The sequence below is a fragment of the Tachyglossus aculeatus genome, chromosome 21 (assembly GCF_015852505.1).
Source record: "Tachyglossus aculeatus isolate mTacAcu1 chromosome 21, mTacAcu1.pri, whole genome shotgun sequence".
Taxonomy (NCBI): Eukaryota; Metazoa; Chordata; class Mammalia; order Monotremata; family Tachyglossidae; genus Tachyglossus; species Tachyglossus aculeatus.
The window spans coordinates 14,905,166-14,923,645 of record NC_052086.1 but is presented as its reverse complement, the minus strand read 5'-3'; the positions used below and the strand labels follow the sequence as shown (position 1 = coordinate 14,923,645).

Below are 18,480 nucleotides of genomic sequence, written 5' to 3'. Positions count from 1 at the left end.
AAGGAGCTGGGGATGAGACAGCAGGAGGCTGAGGGATCAGGGGGCTGAGGGAGCTGGGTCCTGAGGGAGCTGGGGGCTGAGAGGGCTGGGCTGAAGGAGATGAAGGCTGAGGGAGCTGGAGACTAAGGGATCAGGGGGCTGAGGGAGCAGGGGGCTGAGGGAGCTGGATCTTGATGGAGCTGGGGGCTGAGGGAGCAGGGGCTGAGGGAGCTGGGGGCTGAGGGAGCTGAAGGCTGAGGGATCAGGGGGCTGAGGGAGCAGGGGACTGAGGGAGCTGGGTCCTGATGGAGCTGGGCCTGAGAAGGCTGGGCTGAAGGAACTGGGAATGAGAGCAGGAGGCTGAAGGAGCCGGAGGCTGAGGGAGCAGGAGGTTGAGGGAGCAGGAGGTTGAGGGATCAGGGGGCTGAGGGAGCTGGCAACTGAGAGGGCTGAAGGAGCTGGGGCTGAGGGAGCTGGGGGCTGAGGGAGCAGGGGGCTGAGAGGGCTGGGTCCTGATGGAGCTGGGGGCTGAAGGAGCAGGGGATGAGAGAGCTGGGGGCTGAGATGGCTGGGTCCTGATGGAGCTGGGGGCTGAAAGGGCTGGGCTGAAGGAGCTGGACGCTGAGGGAGCTGGAGGCTGGGGGAGCTGGAGGCTGAGGGAGCTGGGGGCTGAGAGGGCTGAAGGAGCTGGAGCTGAGGGAGCAGGGGGCTGAGGGAGCTGGGTCCTGAGGGAGCTGGGGGCTGAGAAGACTGGGCTGATGGAGCTGGGGATGAGAAAGCTGAAGGCTGAAGGAGCTGGAGGCTGAAGGAGGAGTCTGAGGGAGAAGGTGGCTAAGGGAGCTGGGGGCTGAGAGGGCTGAAGGCTGAGGGAGCAGGGGGCTAAAAAGGCTCAAAGAGCTGGGGCTGAGGGATCCAGGGTTGAGGGAGCTGGGGGCCTGGAGGAGCACCCTAACAGCAAATAGGACCCTAGGGTCCCAAGAAGGGTTTAAAAAGTGATAGTGGTATCCTCCTGTGCCCTCCCAAATGGCTCAGTCAATCAATCAATCACATTTATTGAATGTCACTCAGTGCAGAGCACTGTACTGAATGCTTGGGAGAGTACAATCGAGTTAGGAGACAGAGTCCCTGCCTTCAAGGCTCAGAGATCTCTCCTCCTTTCCCCACAAGCTCTCAGCCAGACCAGGCATCCTGCCTGCTTTCCAGAATTGCCCCCTGGAAGCCACCCCCCACCCTAATAATCATAATGATAATGATGGCCTCTGTCCAGGACTATGTGCTAAGCACTGTACTCAGCACTGGGTAGATACAAATGAACAAATTAGATCTAGACCCTGTCCCACATGGGGCTCCCAGTCTAATGAGAAGGGAGAAGGGGTATTATGCCCTCCCTTCTGGCCTGCGGGCATTACACCCCATGCCCCGCAATACCCTTCACACTGCCCACCGGGGCCCATCACTCTTCCTGTCGCACTAGCACCAGGGGCTGCGCGTTCTTGCCCTTGTCGTGCCAGCAGACGTCAAAGAAGGGGTAGACGGGGCCGGGCAGCCGCTCACGGAAGGAGAAAAGGGGAGTCAGGTTGTCCGGATCGCTGGCGTCGTGGAAGCTCAGCACCCCGTCCTGGAAGCTCAGGTAGATCCCAATCCGAGTGGGCCTTCCCTCCACCTTGAGAAGCTTGGGCTCCTTGCTCTCCACGTGAGCCTCGAACACCTTACCGTCCCGGAAGCCGAGCAGCCAGAAACCCTGGGAGGGGATGGGGAGGAGCTTGCCCCGGCGCCCGGCCTCCGCGGAGATCAGCCCCAGCCCCCAGCGGGGCTTCTCCCCCCACATCCACCTCCCAGTAGTGTTCGCCCTCGGACAGCAGCTGGTGAGACACGACCCCCATGACCTTGTCAAACTGCTGGGGGTCGTCCCCTGGCGGGGGGGCCTTCTGCTCCATGCACTCCACCCGAAGGCCCGAGGGCGAGACCACCAGGCTGGGGTGGGCTGTGGCGGGGTCGAAGGTGAGCTCCTCCAGGGCTGTGGAGGGAGGGAGGGAGAAAAAGGTAAGCACGGTGGGCTGTGGGGGTCAGGAGGATGACTAGTCACCAGGGAAGCCCAGGCAAGAGCCTGACACTGCAGGCCAGGAAGTGGTGCTAACAGGTACCCCAAGATGCAGCTCACTCTAGGGAAGGGGCAACTCCAGTTCTCCCCCAGACCTCCCTCCACACCTTTCCCATACTCTCTGGGTTCCTCCAGGCCCCTGCCTATAAATCTCCTGAAAGCCCCCTGAGCTTCCCCCAGACCCCTCCATACCTCCTCCAGTCCCCTGAACCTTCCCTAGACCTCTCCTGGTCTCCAGACCTCCCACCCACAGAACTCACCCAGACCTCCCCCAATACCTCCCCCAGACCTCTCCCTGGACTTCTCCTGGACCCCACTGCCCCTGCCAGACCTTCCCCAGATATCCCCACACCTCTCCTGGACCTCTCCCAGGTCCCCCAAGACTCCCCAATACCTCCCTCAGACCCCTCCCCGGACTTCCCCCAGGCTCCCCTGAACCTCCTCCAGATTCCCTTCCATACCTTCTCCAGCCCTCCATAGGCTTTCCCCCAAAATCTCCCCTGGCCCACCCCTGGACTTCCCCTGCCTCCCACCCCAGGACTTCCCAAAGACCACCCCCGGTCTTCAATCAATCAATCGCATTTATTGAGTGCTTACTGTGTGCAGAGCACTGTACATGAGTCTTCCTCATGCCTCCTCTGACCCCTCCCCAGGTCCCCCCCCTCCCCCCCCCCCCCCCGGGCTTCCCCCAAACCTTTTTCGGACTTCCTTTGACCCTCCCCCAGATCTGCCCCAGACCTTCCCCGTACCTGGCATCAGGGCCCGGAACATCTTCCTCCAGACCTGGAATTTGAAGTCATCAGAGATGATGGGCAACTGAATATCCAGGCGGGCGGCAGGAGGTGATTCAGCCAGGATCTTCTGCAGCCTGGAGGGGAAGCCCAGGTGAGTGTGAAAGCGGTTTGAGCTGGGGGTGGGGCCCAGGAACTTGTGACTTGTGTGGACAATGGTTAGTGAGGGTGCAGGGCTGGGGAATGAGGGTGCCCGGGGTCACAGGAGGGCAGGAGTGGAATAGGGTGAGGGCCGCAACAAGCCAGGGCAGAGGTATACAAGGGAAAGGGGGAGTGGCATAGAGAAGGGCAGTGAGCTATGTGGGGGACAAGCCTGGGAGTGGGCGAGGGGGAGGCTGGGCCAAAATCTTGGGTCTGGCCCGGCCCAGGCTGAGCCCCAAGAGTGGAGACCCCTACTCTGTCGGGAACCCCCAACCCAACCCAGCCTTGCCAACCCATGGCAGGGGCTGTACAGGGATAGATATCCTTGCCTGGGATGGCAGCTTTGCTAGGAGGGTGGGACCCTGCCATCCCCAGCCAAAAATGTTGTGGCCTGAAACATGAGCCCAGGGCCTAGCCATGCCAAAGCCCGGCCTGGCCAGGGCTCTGTGGAGGATGAGGGGGAGGGGGCCATGAGTAGGCCGTGAGGATGAAAATGGGGCTCCAAGACGATGCTGAGGAAGCAAGCAGCGGGAGACTCTCACCTGCTGGTCACCAGGCAGTATTTCTGGAGAGACAGAGATGAGAGAGACAGACAGAGACAGAGAGAAGAGAGGCAGGAGTGAGAGTCAGGTGGAGCTGAGTAGAGGAAAGGTGTTGGGAGTTGGAAGCAGGGTGGGAGTTATTCGGGATGGAGGGGGTGCAAGTGGCGGGGGAAAAGGGAGAGGAGAGGCTCAGGAAGAGAGAGGAAGGGAAAATGTGAGGAAATCAGGGAGGCCTGTGAGGAGATCCAGGACCCGAAAGGCCAGAGGAGATAGGGAGGGATGAGGAGAGAATGGGACAGGGCCGGAGCTGTCAGGAAATGCTCCCAAGGGAAGTGGGTTGGCGGTCCAGAGGGACACGGTTCAAGAGGAAAGAGGGGACAGCGTGGCGGGTAGATGAGGACTCCGAGGGTCCGGGGGCGGTGCGTACCCGAAGAAACTCCGTCTGGGGCTGGTCCGTGACCTCGTCCAGCACTTTCTCCATCTGGCGCAGTTGTTCCAGGTAGGAGGCCAGGCCCCGGCGTTCCCCCTGCAAGGCAGCCCCAGCCTCTCCGGTCACCCGAGATGCCTCCTGCCCCAGGTTTTTCTCCAGCACCGACAGGAAGGTCCGCATCACTCCCAGCTGCTCCCCCACCGCCTTCTGGAACTGCCTCACTGTCTCCTGGGGGACAATAATAACAATAATAATGGCATTTATTAAGTGCTGACTATGTGCAAAGCACTGTTCTAAGCGCTGGGGAGGTTACAAGGTGATCAGGTTGTCCCACAGGGGGCTCACAGTCTTCATCCCCATTTTACAGATGAGGGAACTGAGGCACAGAGAAGTTAAGTGACTTGCCCAGAGTCACACAGCTGACAAGTGGCGGAGCCGGGAGTGGAGGGCGAGGCATCCAACATGCATGCATTCATTCCTTCAATTGTATTTATTGAGCGCTTATTGTATGCAGAGCACTGTACTAAGCACTTGGGGAAGTAAAATAGAACAATAAACAGAAACATTCCCTGTCCATAATGAGCTTACAGTCTAGGGGGGAAACATTCATTCATTCATTCAATCGTATTTATTGAGCGCTTACTGTGTGCAGAGCATTCATTCATTCATTCAATCATATTTATTGAGTGTTTACTGTGTGCAGAGCACTGTACTAAGCGCTTGGGAAGTACAAGTTGGCAACATATAGAGACGGTCCCTACCCAACAACGGGCTCACAGTCTAGAGTGTGAAACAGACATTAACATATTTATAAATAAATAAATAAATTACAGATATGTACGTAAGTGCTGTGGGGCTGAGTTGGAGGATGAATGAAGTGAGCAAGTCAGGGCGACACAGAAGAGAGTGGGAGAAGAGGAAAGGAGGGTTTAGTTAGGGAAGGCTTCTTGGAGGAGATGTGCCTTCAGTAAGGCTTTGAATGCGGGGGAGAGTCATTGGCAGATATGAGGAGGTAGGGCATTCCAGGCCAGGGGAAGACATAGGCGAAAGGTCGGCGAATACACAGATGAGATTGAGGTACAGTGAAAAGGATGGCATTAATCAATCAATCAATCAATCGTATTTATTGAGCGCTCACTGTGTGCAGAGCACTGGACTAAGCGCTTGGGAAGTACAAGTTGGCAACATATAGAGACAGTCCCTACCCAACAGTGGGCTCACAGTCTAAAAGAGGAGTGTAGTGTGGGGGCTGAGTTGTAGTAGGAGAGTAGCGAGTTGAGGTAGGAGAGGGCAAAGCTATTGAGGGCTTTGCAAGGTGATCAAGTGCTTTAAACAGTCCATCAGTCCACGGCGAGCACTTCACCGACTTGGGAGAGTACAATACGCCCAGCTCCCCTCAGAACAGCTCCCGTCTCAGCACCCAGGCTCCCCTCTGAGCCCAGCCTCTCTCTCGCAGCCTGGTTTGGGACCAGCTGTCCCCCCACCCGGCCCCCAGCCCACCCCCAGCTTGGCCCAGGAGGTCAGTCCCGGCTCACCTCCACCTCAGTCAGCTGGCGGTCCAGAAGGGCCACGCTCTTCTCTTTGCGCATACAAGCCTCCTGAAGCTGCAGCCTCTGTTGGGGGAGCTGCTTCTGCAGGGGGAGGAGGGGAGATGGGAACCACAGAGGGCTCAGGGTGGAGGGCCTTCACTCTACACCCTCTAGACCGTAAGCTCATTGTGGGCAGGGAATGTGTCCATTTTGGGCTATATTGTACTCTCCCAAGTGCTTAGAACAGTGCTCTGCACACAGTAAGCACTTAATAAATACAATAGAGTGAGTGGAAAAGGTTCAGGCAGCCCCCAAGGGATGAAGGAAAGGCTAAGGGGGCCCTTGATCACCATTCTAGACTGTGAGCCCACTGTTGGGTAGGGACCGTCTCTAGATGTTGCCAACTTGGACTTCCCAAGCGCTTAGTACAGTGCTCTGCACACAGTAAGCGCTCAATAAATACGATTGAATGAATGAATGAATGGATTTACAACGAACCACGAGACTAATAATAATTATTGTGGTCTTGTGTAATCATTTACTATGCAACATGTTTGGGGGAATATAAAAGATAATCAGTTCAGAGAAGCAGTGTGGCTCAGTGGAAAGAGCACGGGCTTTGGAGTCGGAGGTCGTGGGTTCAAATCCCGGTTCCGCCACTTGTCAGCCATGTGTCTTTGGGCAAGCCACTTCACTTCTCTGTGCCTCAGTTCCCTCATCTGCAAAATGGGGATGAAGACTGTGAGCCCCCCGTGGGACAACCTGATCACCTTGTAACCTCCCCAGAGCTTAAAACAGTGCTTTGCACATAGTAGGCACTTAATAAATGCCATCATTATTATTATTCATTCATTCAATTGTATTTATTGAGCGCTTACTGTGTGCAGAGCACTGGACTAAGCGCTTGGGAAGTCCAAGTTGGCAACATCTAGAGACGGTCCCTACCCAACAGTGGGCTCACAGTCTAGAAGGGGGAGACAGACAACAAAACAAAACATATTAACCAAATAAAATAAATAGAATAGTAAATATGTACAAGTAAAATCAATAGAGTAATAAATATGTACAAACATATATACAGGTGCTGCGGGGAGGGGAAGGAGGTAAGGCGGGGGGGATGGGGAGGAGGAGAAGGGGGCGAGGAAGGAGGGGGCTCAGTCTGGAAAGGCCTCTTGGAGGAGGTGAGCTCTCAGTAGGGCTTTGAAGGGAGGAAGAGAGCTAGCTTGGCGGATGTGCGGAGGGAGGGCATTCTGGGCCAGGGGGAGGATGTGGGCCGGGGGTCGACGGCGGGACAGGCGAGAACGAAGCACAGTGAGGAGATCAGCTACAGTGCTCTGCACATAGTAAGCGCTCAATAAATACGATTGATTGATCAGCGGTGGCAGAGGAGCGGAGGGTGCAGGCTGGGCTGGAGAAGGAAAGAAGGGAGGTGAGGTAGGAGGGGGCGAGGTGATGGACAGCCTTGAAGCCGAGAGTGAGGAGTTTTTGCCTGATGTGTGGGTTGATTGGTAGCCACTGGAGATTTTTGAGGAGGGGAGTAACATGCCCAGAGCGTTTCTGCACAAAGATGATCCGGGCAGCAGCGTGAAGTATAGACTGAAGCGGGGAGAGACAGGAGGGTGGGAGATAGGAGAGGAGGCTGATTCAGTAATCCAGTCGGGAGAGGATGAGAGATTGAACCAGCAGGGTAGCGGTTTTGATGGAGAGCAAAGGGCGGATCTTGGTGATGTTGTGGAGGTGAGACCAGCAGGTTTTGGTGACAGATTGGATGTGAGGGGTGAACGAGAGAGCAGAGTCTAGGATGACACCAAGGTTGCGGGCTTGTGAGACGGGAAGGATGGTAGTGCCGTCAACAGTGATGGGAAAGCCAGGGAGAGGGCAAGGTTTGGGAGGGAAGATAAGGAGTTCAGTCTTGGACATATTGGACCTCTGACTCCCAAGCCCGTGCTCTTTCCACTGAGCCACGCTGCTTCTTGCGGTTTTGTAGAAAAATGATCAGGGCAGCAGAGTGAAGTGTGGACTTAAAAGTCCAGATATTATTATAGTTCAGACAGAGTCCCTGTCCCCGCGGGGCTCACAGTCTGAGTAGGAAAGAGAACAATTACTATTATTATTTTAACAACCATTTCAACCTCATTTGCCATATGAGGAAACTGAGACATCATCATCCATCAATCATATTTATTGATTGATATCAATCAATCGATTGATAACACAGAGAAGTTAAGTGCCTTGCCAGAGGTTAGAGAGCAGGCAAGGGCGGAGCAGGGATTAGAACCCAAGTCCCCTGATTCCCAGGCCCTGGCTCTTTCCCCCAGGCCACCCTGGTCTTAGAGCAAATGGTTGCAGTTTGTGGATACAGAATATGTGACCTGGGTCACCTGTTCCTAAACATATGCCAATCAATCAATCAATCAATCGTATTTATTGAGCACTTACTGTGTGCAGAGCACTTTACTAAGCACTTGGGAAATACAAGTTGGCAACATATAGAGACGGTTCCCTACCCAACAGTGGGCTCACAGTCTAGAAGGGGGAGACAGAGAACAAAACCAAACATAATAACAAAATAAAATAAATAGCATAGACATGTACAAGTAAAATAAATAAATAAATAAATAAATAAATAGAGTACCAGAGGATAGAGAAGGGGCCTCCGGATTTGGGACCGGCCTGTGGGGAATGCTCAGAAGCAGCTTGGCACCCTGGCCACCTTGCAGTTGATTCCAAAACTTTGTCTACCACCCCAGGCCCTGACCACTGGCCTACCTTACCCCCCTCCCAACTCATCAACGATTAGGCCTTCCCAGACTGAGCCCCCTCCTTCCTCTCCCCCTCCCCATCCCCCCCACCTTACCGCCTTCCCCTCCCCACAGCACCTGTATATATGCATATATGTTTGTACGGATTTATTACTCTATTTATTTTATTTGTACATTTTTATTCTATTTATTTTATTTTGTTAATATGTTTTTCTTTGTTCCCTGTCTCCCCCTTCTAGACTGTGAGCCCACTGTTGGGTAGGGACCATCTCTCTATGTTGCCAACTTGGACTTCCCAAGGGCTTAGTACAGTGCTCTGCACACAGTAAGCGCTCAATAAATACGATTGAATGAACGAATGAATGAATGAATCCCTCTACAAGCCAGGCTGTAATACTCCTACTACTCCTACTACTAATAATAATAATGGCATTTATTAAGTGCTTACTATGTGCAAACCACTGTTCTAAGTATTGGGGAGGCTACAGGGTGATCAGGCTGTCCCACAGGGGGCTCACAGTCTCAATTCCCACTACTAATTACTAATTACTACTAATAATAATAGTAAGAAGTAGAATAACAATTGTGGAATTTGTTAAGCTGAGGTTCTGCTAATAATGGTGGCATTTGCTAAATGTGTATCATGAAGCAGCATGGCTCAGTGGAAAGAGCACGGGCTTTGGAGTCAGAGGTCATGGGTTCAAATCGTGGCTCCGCCAAATGCTAGCTGTGTGACTTTGGGCAAGTTACTTCACTTCTCTGGGCCTTAGTTACCTCATTTGTAAAATGGGGATTAAAACTGTGAGCCCTGCCATGGGACAACCTGATCACCTTGTAACCTCCCCAGTGCTTAGAACAGTGCTTTGCACATAGTAAGTGCTTAATAAATGCCATCATTATCATTATTATTATTATTATTATTATTGGCTAAGTGCTGGACTAAGCACTTTGGAAGGTACAAGACCATCAGATTGGATACTAGACTGTGAGCCCACTGTTGGGTAGGGACCATCTCTATATGTTGCCAACTTGTACTTCCCAAGCACTTAGTACAGTGCTCTGCACACAGTAAGTGCTCAATAAATACGATTGAATGAATGACTCGCTATCCCACATGGGGTTTACAGTCTTAAGGGGAAGGGGAAAAAAATATTTAAACCCCATTTTACAGATGAGGAAATCGAGGCCCAGAGAAATTAAATGAATTGTCCAAGGTCACCCAGTAGACAGGTGACAGAGCCAGGATTCGATCCCAAGCCTTCTGACTCCTGGGCTCATTCATTCATTCATTCAATCGTATTTATTGAGCGCTTACTGTGTGCAGAGCACTGTACTAAGCGCTTGGGAAGTCCAAGTTGGCAACATCTAGAGACGGTCCCTACCCAACAGCGGGCTCACGGCCTAGAAGGGGGAGACAGACAACAAAACAAATTAACAAACTAAAATAAATGGAATAAATCTGTACAAATAAAATAGAGTAATAAATCCGTACAAACATCTATACAGGTGCTGTGGGGAGGGGAAGGAGGTAAGGCAGGGGGGATGGGGGAGGAAGGAGGGGGTTCACCACCCGTCCCGTGCCGGTCCCGCTACCTTCATCCTCTGATGGGCCTCGGAGGCGGTCACCACGCTGTGACCCCGGTGCTTCCCCAGCGAGGCACAGACCCCGCAAATCAGCACCCTGTCCTGCTCGCAGTAGACGCTCAGCGGGTCCAGGTGCTCTTCACAGTGCCCCTGGGGCACCTGGGCCAGGCTCTCCACCAGTCGTGCCAGCTGCTGGTTGGTGCTGAGCCCCTCAGGCCGGGTGGGCGCCTGGCAGGAGGGGCAGGGGGTGCCCCCGGCCTGGGGGTCCTGGGGCAAGCGAGCCAGACAGCTCCGGCAGAAGCTGTGCCCGCATTCGGCCGTGACCGGGCACTCAAAGAGCTTGAGGCAGAGGGGGCAAGACAGCTCCTGGTACATGCCCTGCATCAGGGCCGGGGCAGCTGACATGGCCGAGCCTGGCAGGGGCAGGGACAGGAGAAGAGAGAAGAGAACATTCACTCATTCGATCGTACGGATTGAGGGCTTACTGTGGGCAAAGCGCGGTACTAAGCGCCTGGCAGAGTACAACATAACAATAAAAAGATACATCCTCTGCCCACAATGAGCTTACTGTCTAGAGCTTACTGTCGGGAGGCTGAGCCCCTTCCTTCCTCTCCCCCTCGTCCCCCTCTCCGTCCCCCACATCTTACCTCCTTCCCTTCCCCACAGCACCTGTATATATGTTTGTACATATTTATTACTCTATTTATTTATTTTACTTGTACATATCTATCCTATTTATTTTCTTTTGTTAGTATGTTTGGTTTTGTTCTCTGTCTCCCCCTTTTAGACCGTGAGCCCACTGTTGGGTAGGGACTGTCTCTATATGTTGCCAATTTGTACTTCCCAAGCGCTTAGTACAGTGCTCTGCACATAGTAAGCGCTCAATAAATACAATTGATGATGACGGTGATAGAGAAGCAGCGTGGCTCAGTGGAAAGAGCGCGGGCTTTGGAGTCAGAGGTCCTGGGTTCAAATCCCGGCTCGGCCACTTCTCAGCTGTGTGACTTTGGGCAAGTCACTTCACGTCTCTGGGCCTCAGTTCCCTCATCTGGAAAATGGGGGTGAAGCCCGTGAGCTCCCCATGGGGCAACCTGATCACCTTGTAACCTCCCCAGCGCTTAGAACAGTGCTTTGCACATAGTAAGCGCTTAATAAATGCCATTATTATTATTATTATTATTCTCTGGGCCTCAGTTCCCTCATCTGTAAAATGGGGGTGAAGCCTGTGAGCCCCCCGTGGGGCAACCTGATCACCTTGTAACCTCCCCAGCGCTTAGAACAGTGCTTTGCACATAGTAAGCGCTTAATAAATGCCATTATTATTATCATTATTATTATTCTCTGGGCCTCAGTTCCCTCATCTGTAAAATGGGGGTGAAGACTGTGAGCCCCCCGTAGGGCAACCTGATCACCTTGTAACCTCCCCAGCACTTAGAACAGTGCTTTGCACATAGTAAGCACTTAATAAATGCCATTATTATTATTACTATAAGTAAATTAATAAATGACAGATAAATGACAGATGTCATTCCAACTGCTATATTGTGCTCCCTTAAATGCTTAGAACAGTGCTCTGCCACAATTAAGTGCTCAATAAATATGAATGAATGAATGAATGGTGTGGCTCAGTGGAAAGCACGCGGGTTTGGGAGTCAGAGGTCATGGGTTCTAATCCTGGCTCTGCCGTTTGTCTGGCTGCGGCCCTCGGCCTCGCCCTGCTTCTCCTTCCCTTCTGTTGTTTCTTATGGCGTTTGGGAAGTCATTCAATCAGTAGTATTTAATTCACAGCTACTGAGTACAGACCATTGGGCAAGTCACTTCACTTCTCTGGGCCTCAGTTCACTCATCTGTAAAATGGGGTTGAAGCCTGTGAGCCCCTCGTGGGACAACCTAATCACCTTGTAACCTCCCCAGCGCTTAGAACAGTGCTTTGCACGTAGTAAGCGCTTAATAAATGTCATTATTATTATTATTATTATTATTTAACTTCTCTGGGCCTCAGTTACCTCATCTGTAAAAGGGGGATTAAAATTGCGTGAGCCCCCTGTGGGACGACCTGATCACCTTGTAAACTCCCCAGCGCTTAGAACAGTGGTTGGCACATAATAAGCGCTTAATAAATACCAATATTATTATTATTATACGTACATAAGGACAGGGGAAGATCGAATCAAAGGAGCAGGCAAGATTGAACCCAGGCATCCCTCACTCCTCTCTTCCTTCCCAACGTATTCCAACTTTTTGTAACAGATGCTGGCCGCCCCAGATCCTTAAACGCGGCTTCCCAGCCTCAGCCCTTGTGAGGCAGCGAGCGGACAAGGTCCAAAACAGAATGGCACCCTATAAATAGTCCCGAGGAGGCTGTAATGGGAGAGGCCAAACAGGTGGTAGCGGAGACCCGCTTCGCTGGGGAGCCGGGATGAAAGGAGAATACGCTGGCCGTCAGTCAGTTGTATTTATGAAGCACTTTCTGTGTGCAGAGCACTGTACTAAGCGCTGGGGAGAGTACAATACAACAATAAACTGACCCATTCTCTGCCCACAATCAGCTTGCAGTCTAGAGGGAGGAGACAGACATTAATATAAAGAAATAAATTACAAGTTTTCTTCTCTGTCTCCCCCTTTTGGACTGTGGGCTCACTGTTGGGTAGGGACTGTCTCTATGTGTTGCCAATTTGGACTTCCCAAGCGCTTAGTACAGTGCTCTGCACACAGTAAGTGCTCAATAAGTACGATTGATGATGATGATGATGATAGGGACATAGGGACTTCGAGACTGTGAGCCCGCTGTTGGGTAGGGACTGTCTCCATGTGTTGCCGGCTTGTACTTCCCAAGCACTTAGTGCAGTGCTCTGCACACAGTAAGCGCTCAATAAATATGATTGATTGATTGAAAGGGAAGCAGTGTGGTTCAGTGGAAAGAGCACGGGCTTCGGAGTCAGAGGTCATGGGTTCATATCCCGGCTCTGCCAATTCAATCGTATTTATTGAGCGCTTACTGTGTGCAGAGCACTGTACTAAGCGCTTGGGAAGTACAAGTTGGCAACATTTAGAGACGGTCCCTACCCAACAGTGGGCTCACAGTCTAGAAGTCGCAGTCAGTTGTCAGCTGTGTGACTTTGGGCAAGTCACTTCTCTGTGCCTCAGTTACCTCATCTGTAAAATGGGGATTAAGACTGTGAGCCCCCCATGGGACAACCTGATCACCTTGTAACCTCCCCAGTGCATAGAACAGTGCTTTGCACATAGTAAGTGCTTAATGAATGCCATCATTATTATAAGTGCTGCGGAGTTGGGAGCGGGGATGAATAAAGGGGATGTCAGGGTGACGCAGAAGGGAGTGGGAGAAGAGGAAAAGGAGGATTTAGGGAAGGTCTCTTGGAGGAGATGTGCCTTCAGAAAGGCTTTGAAGTTGGGGAGAGTCATTGTCTGTCAGATATGAGGAAGGAGGGCATTCCGGGCCAGAGGCAGGACTCGGGCGAGAGTTCAGTGGTGAGATGTCAGTGGGGAGATAAACGAGATTGAGATACATCAGAGGAGCAAAGTGTGCCAGCTGGGCAAAGTGGGAGAGTAACGAGGTGAGGTAGAAGGGGAATAAGGGCTCTTCCCATCCATCATCATCATCATCAATCGTATTTATTGAGCGCTTACTGTGTGCAGAGCACTGTACTAAGTGCTTGGGAAGTACAAGTTGGCAACATATAGAGACAGTCCCTACCCAACAGTGGCCTCACAGTCTAAAAGTCTGTTCCCCCACAACAACAAAATGTCCTATCCCAGGTTCAGAATCAACAGCCCAGTGCTGGGGAAGGATGCAGAGAAATAAAAGCTTCACTCTTTCCTGCCCTCTGTCACGGGTCCTACCCTTTCCAGCCCCTAGCCGCCCCTCGGAGATTTTCTCTCCCAAGAATCAATCAATCAATAATATTTATCGAGTGCTTACTATGTGCAGATGAGGAAACTGAGGCCCAGAGAAATTAAGTGACTTGTCCAAGGTCACCCAGTAGGCAGGTGGCAAGAATTTGGATTAGAACCCAGGTCCTCTGACTTCTGAGCTTGCCACCCGCCCTGTTCCTGCCCCACGCCCGAGCCACACCAGCCCTGCTACTTTCATCCTTTGATGGGCCTCAGAGATGGTCACCACGCTGTGAATGGTATTTATTGAACGCTTACTATGTGCACAGTCCTGTACTATCCCCCTGGGAGAGGGCAGAACAGAGTTGGAATGGTTTTCGTAAAATGTTTACTCTGTACTGAGCACCGATACAGCCTCATCGGGTTGGATACGGTCCCTGTCCCACCAGGGGCTCACATTCTTAATCCCCATTTTACAGATGAGGTAACCGAGGCACAGAGAAGTGAAGTGACCCGCCCAAGGTTACACAGAGCATGTAGACAGGTTCCCTACCCAGCTATTAGAAAAGACAGCTATTAGAATAGATTACAGACAGGGGAAATAAGAGAGTAAGTACACTGGCAGACTGGCATTTCTGCCCAGTTCTCATTGGTGAGAACCACCTTCCTGACCCCAGGGGTCACGCCCCCAGCCCCCAACCCACATACCTTGGGCAAGCACGAAGAAACACTCACCTGGATTAGTGGGTCCGAGCAAGAGAACTGGAAATGCGCAGAGAGAATCCCACAGCTCGGGGCAAAGACAAAGAGAGTAAGCAGCCCTGCTCCGGTCCTGCCTGCCCCCAGTCCCAATCTGGGGTTTATATTTAGTGCCAGCCTTATATGTCACTTCTGGAAAGGGGATCTAAATGCAGGAGGTGATCGGGGCTGACAGGAAGGGGGATCAGATGACCGAGGCAGCTGTCAGGACGGCGGATCCAAGACGGAGCCCGGCCCTGCCCCCTTAGCCAACCCAGGCCTCCTGCCCCTCGGCTCTGCCATCTCCCAGACAGCCTCTGCAGACATTATGATTGACCCAGGGCATCGCCACCAAAGCCAATGTACAAGAGGGCATCGGGGGTAGATACAAGGTTAGAGCCAATGCTTAGAAGAGTGCTTTTCACATAGTAAGCACTTAATAAATGCCATCATTATTATTACAAGGTAATCAGATTGGACACAGTGCCGCCAAAGCCAATGTACAAGAGGGCATCGCCGCTGAGAAGGACACAGTGGGGACCGCCGCCTTCTGTCCCACCACTGAGCATCCCCACTTCTGGCAGGCTCAGTGTGCCACAGGCCAGGGATAAATCTCAAACTCTGAGACTTTGAGCATATTTTATTATTATTGTTAACAGTAATAATAATAATAATGACTGTGGTACCCATTAAGCGCTTACCATATGCCGGGCTCTGTACTAAGTGCTGGGGTAGATACAAGGTTAGAGCCAATGCTTAGAATAGTGCTTTTCACATAGTAAGTGCTTAATAAATGCCATCATTATTATTACAAGGTAATCAGATTGGACACAGTGCCACCAAAGCCAATGTACAAGAGGGCATCGCCGCCGAGAAGGACACAGTGGGGGCCGCCGCCTTCTCTCCCACCATTGAGCATTCCCACTTCTGGCAGGCTCGGTGGGCCACAGGCCGGGGATAAATCTCGAACTCTGAGACTTTGAGTGTATTTTATTATTATTATTAGCAATAATAATAATAATAATGACTGCGGTACCTGTTAAGTGCTTACCATGCGCCAGGCACTTGATGGGTAAATTTAGAAACTCTTGCACATTCGATTTGGCAACGGCTAGACGACCCGTCTGCTGGGCGACCTGGACCGGGCTTGACAGATAACCAATTGCTAAACAAAGGAGAAGAAAAACAACTTATCTCTGTACTCTGGAAATGGGCCATTTCCCACAGTACAGAAACATAAATGCCTTCTTGGTTTGCAAAGGGTTTATTAAGGCTCCTACGTTGGAGCTAACTCGGAATCTCACCCACGGAGAGGACGCTCTGCCTGGGACCTTCCCATTCGGGACCATGAAAGCTGAATCCGGGATTCCCCAGCATGAAACTTCAGGAGTTGGTGTTCCCCCGAATTGGTGATGTAACCCCTTTTTTGTGTGTTTGTTTTAACCCCCTTTTTTTGTATTTGTTTTCTTCTTTCGTATTCCCTTCCTTCTATTAAAATTGCAACGATACACCTATATTGCTATGTGTCTGCGCTCCTTTCTCTGAAAAACGGGGACTTGTAGTCGCGGGTCTGAACCTTATTCGTTGGTTAACTGAAGAAATATTTCATTAACCTAACAGCACTGTACTAAGTGCTGGGGTAGATACAAGGTTAGATCCAATGCTTAGAACAGTGCTTTTTACATAGTAAGCGCTTTATAAATGCCATCATTATTATTACAAGGTAATCAGATTGGACACAGTGCCGCCAAAGCCAATGTACAAGAGGGCATCACCACCGAGAAGGACACAGTGGGGGCCGCCGCCTTCTCTCCCACCACTGAGCATCCCCGCTTCTGGCAGGCTCGGTGTGCCACAGGCCAGGGATAAATCTCAAACTCCGAGACTTTGAGCGTATTTTATTATTATTATTAACAATAATAATAATAATAATGACTGTGGTACCTATTAAGCGCTTACCATGTGCCAGGCGCTGCACTAAGTGCTGGGGTAGATACAAGGTTAGATCCAATGCTTAGAATAGTGCTTTTCACATAGTAAGCGCTTAATAAATGCCATCATTATTATTACAAGGTAATCAGATTGGACACAGTGCCAGTCCCAGGTAGGGCTCACAGTCTTCATCCCCATTTTACAGATGAGGTAACTGAGGCACAGAGGAGTGAAGTGACTCACCCATGATCACACAGCAGACAAGTGGCAGAGCTAGGATTAGATCTTCCTGGCTCCCAGGCTCTTGCTCTAGCCACTAGACAGTTCTAGACTGTGAGCCTACTGTTGGGTCGGGACCGCCTCTATATGTTGCCAACTTGTACTTCCCAAGCGCTTAGTACAGCGCTCTGCACACAGTAAGCGCTCAATAAGTACGATTGAATGAATGAATGAATGTTGGGTAGGGACCGCCTCTATATGTTGCCAGCTTGTACTTCCCAAGCACTTAGTACAGTGCTCTGCACACAGTAAGCACTCAATAAGTACGATTGAATGAATGAATGAATGTTGGGTAGGGACCGTCTCTATATGTTGCCAGCTTGTACTTCCCAAGCACTTAGTACAGTGCTCTGCACACAGTAAGCACTCAATAAGTACGATTGAATGAATGAATGAATGTTGGGTAGGGACCGTCTCTATATGTTGCCAGCTTGTACTTCCCAAGCACTTAGTACAGTGCTCTGCACACAGTAAGCGCTCAATAAATACGAATGAATGAATGGATGAACTAGGCCAGGCCGTATTTGCCTCTGTTGTGTTTTGTTGTTTCATTACTCCTGACGTTTCTGTCTCTAATCCCTTACTCCACTTTAACTCTTTAATTTTGAGCCCCCTGAGAGACAGGGAACATGCCTAATTCCCACCTGGATATTTATTTTCTTTATGGTACTTGCTACGTGGCTCGGGGAAGCAGCTTGGCTCACTGGAAAGAGCCCCGGCTTTGGAGTCAGAGGTCGTGGGTTCAAATCCCTGCTCTGCCAACTGTCAGCTGTGTGACTTTGGGCAAGTCACTTCATTCCTCTGGGCCTCAGTTACCTCATCTGTAAAATGGGGATTAAGACTGTGAGCCCTCCGTGGGACAACCGGATCACCTTGTAACCTCCCCAGTGCTTAGAACAGTGCTTTGCACATAGTAAGCGTTTAATAAATGCCATCATTATTATTATATCACTGTAGGCCACGCACTCTACTAAATGCTGGGGTAGATACGAGATAATCAGGTTGGACACCTGTCCCATGAGGGGCTCACAGTCTTCATCCTCATTTTACAGAAGAGGTACCTGAGGCACAGAGGAGTGAAGTGACTTGCCCAAAGTCACACAGAAGGCAAGTGGCAGAGCTGGGACTAGAACCCAAATCTCCCTGGCTGCTTGTCTTTCCACAACCTTCCTATGTCCCGAGCCCTCAAGGGGCTTGCAGTCAAAGGATCAGGAAAGAAGTGGTTGGTAACGGACTCGGAAGGAAAGACTAAACAAAGGAAAAGTAGGTGGGAAGACAACAATAAATATAATCGGAGCAGAAGGACGTGGTTAAAGAAGCAGAGGCCTCAGGCCCCTCATCTGGGCGGGACTGTCCAGAGTCCAAACGGTTACAATAATAATAATAATTATAATGATGGCATTTATTAAGCGCTTACTAACTCCTCCCCCTGGGCTTCAAGGCTGTCCATCACCTGGCCCCCTCCTACCTCACCTCCCTTCTGTCCTTCTCCAGCCCAGCCCGCACCCTCCGCTCCTCTGCCGCTAATCTCCTCACCGTACCTCGTTCTCGCCTGTCCCGCCATCGACCCCCGGCCCACGTCATCCCCCGGGCCCGGAATGGCCTCCCTCCGCCCATCAGCCAAGCTCGCTCTCTTCCTCCCTTCAAGGCCCTGCTGAGAGCTCACCTCCTCCAGGAGGCCTTCCCACACTGAGCCCCTTCCTTCCTCTCCCTCTCGTCCCCCTTTCCATCCCCCCCATCTTACCGCCTACCCTTCCCCACAGCACCTGTATATATGTATATATGTTTGTACATATTTATTACTCTATTTATTTATT

At 51.4% G+C, this 18,480-nt stretch overlaps 1 protein-coding gene across 1 annotated transcript; it reads right to left on the bottom strand.

Annotated features, from left to right (window-relative positions):
• Positions 1-1,282: 1,282 nt before the first annotated feature.
• TRIM72 (tripartite motif containing 72) lies at positions 1,283-15,521 on the bottom strand. Its single transcript, XM_038763392.1, is given in 9 exon segments — positions 1,283-1,801; positions 1,803-1,996; positions 2,830-2,948; positions 3,555-3,577; positions 3,982-4,212; positions 5,520-5,615; positions 9,869-10,272; positions 14,450-14,504; positions 15,504-15,521. Coding segments are annotated over 9 exon segments (1,494 nt in total). The 5' UTR covers positions 15,507-15,521; the 3' UTR covers positions 1,283-1,432.
• Positions 15,522-18,480: the final 2,959 nt, after the last annotated feature.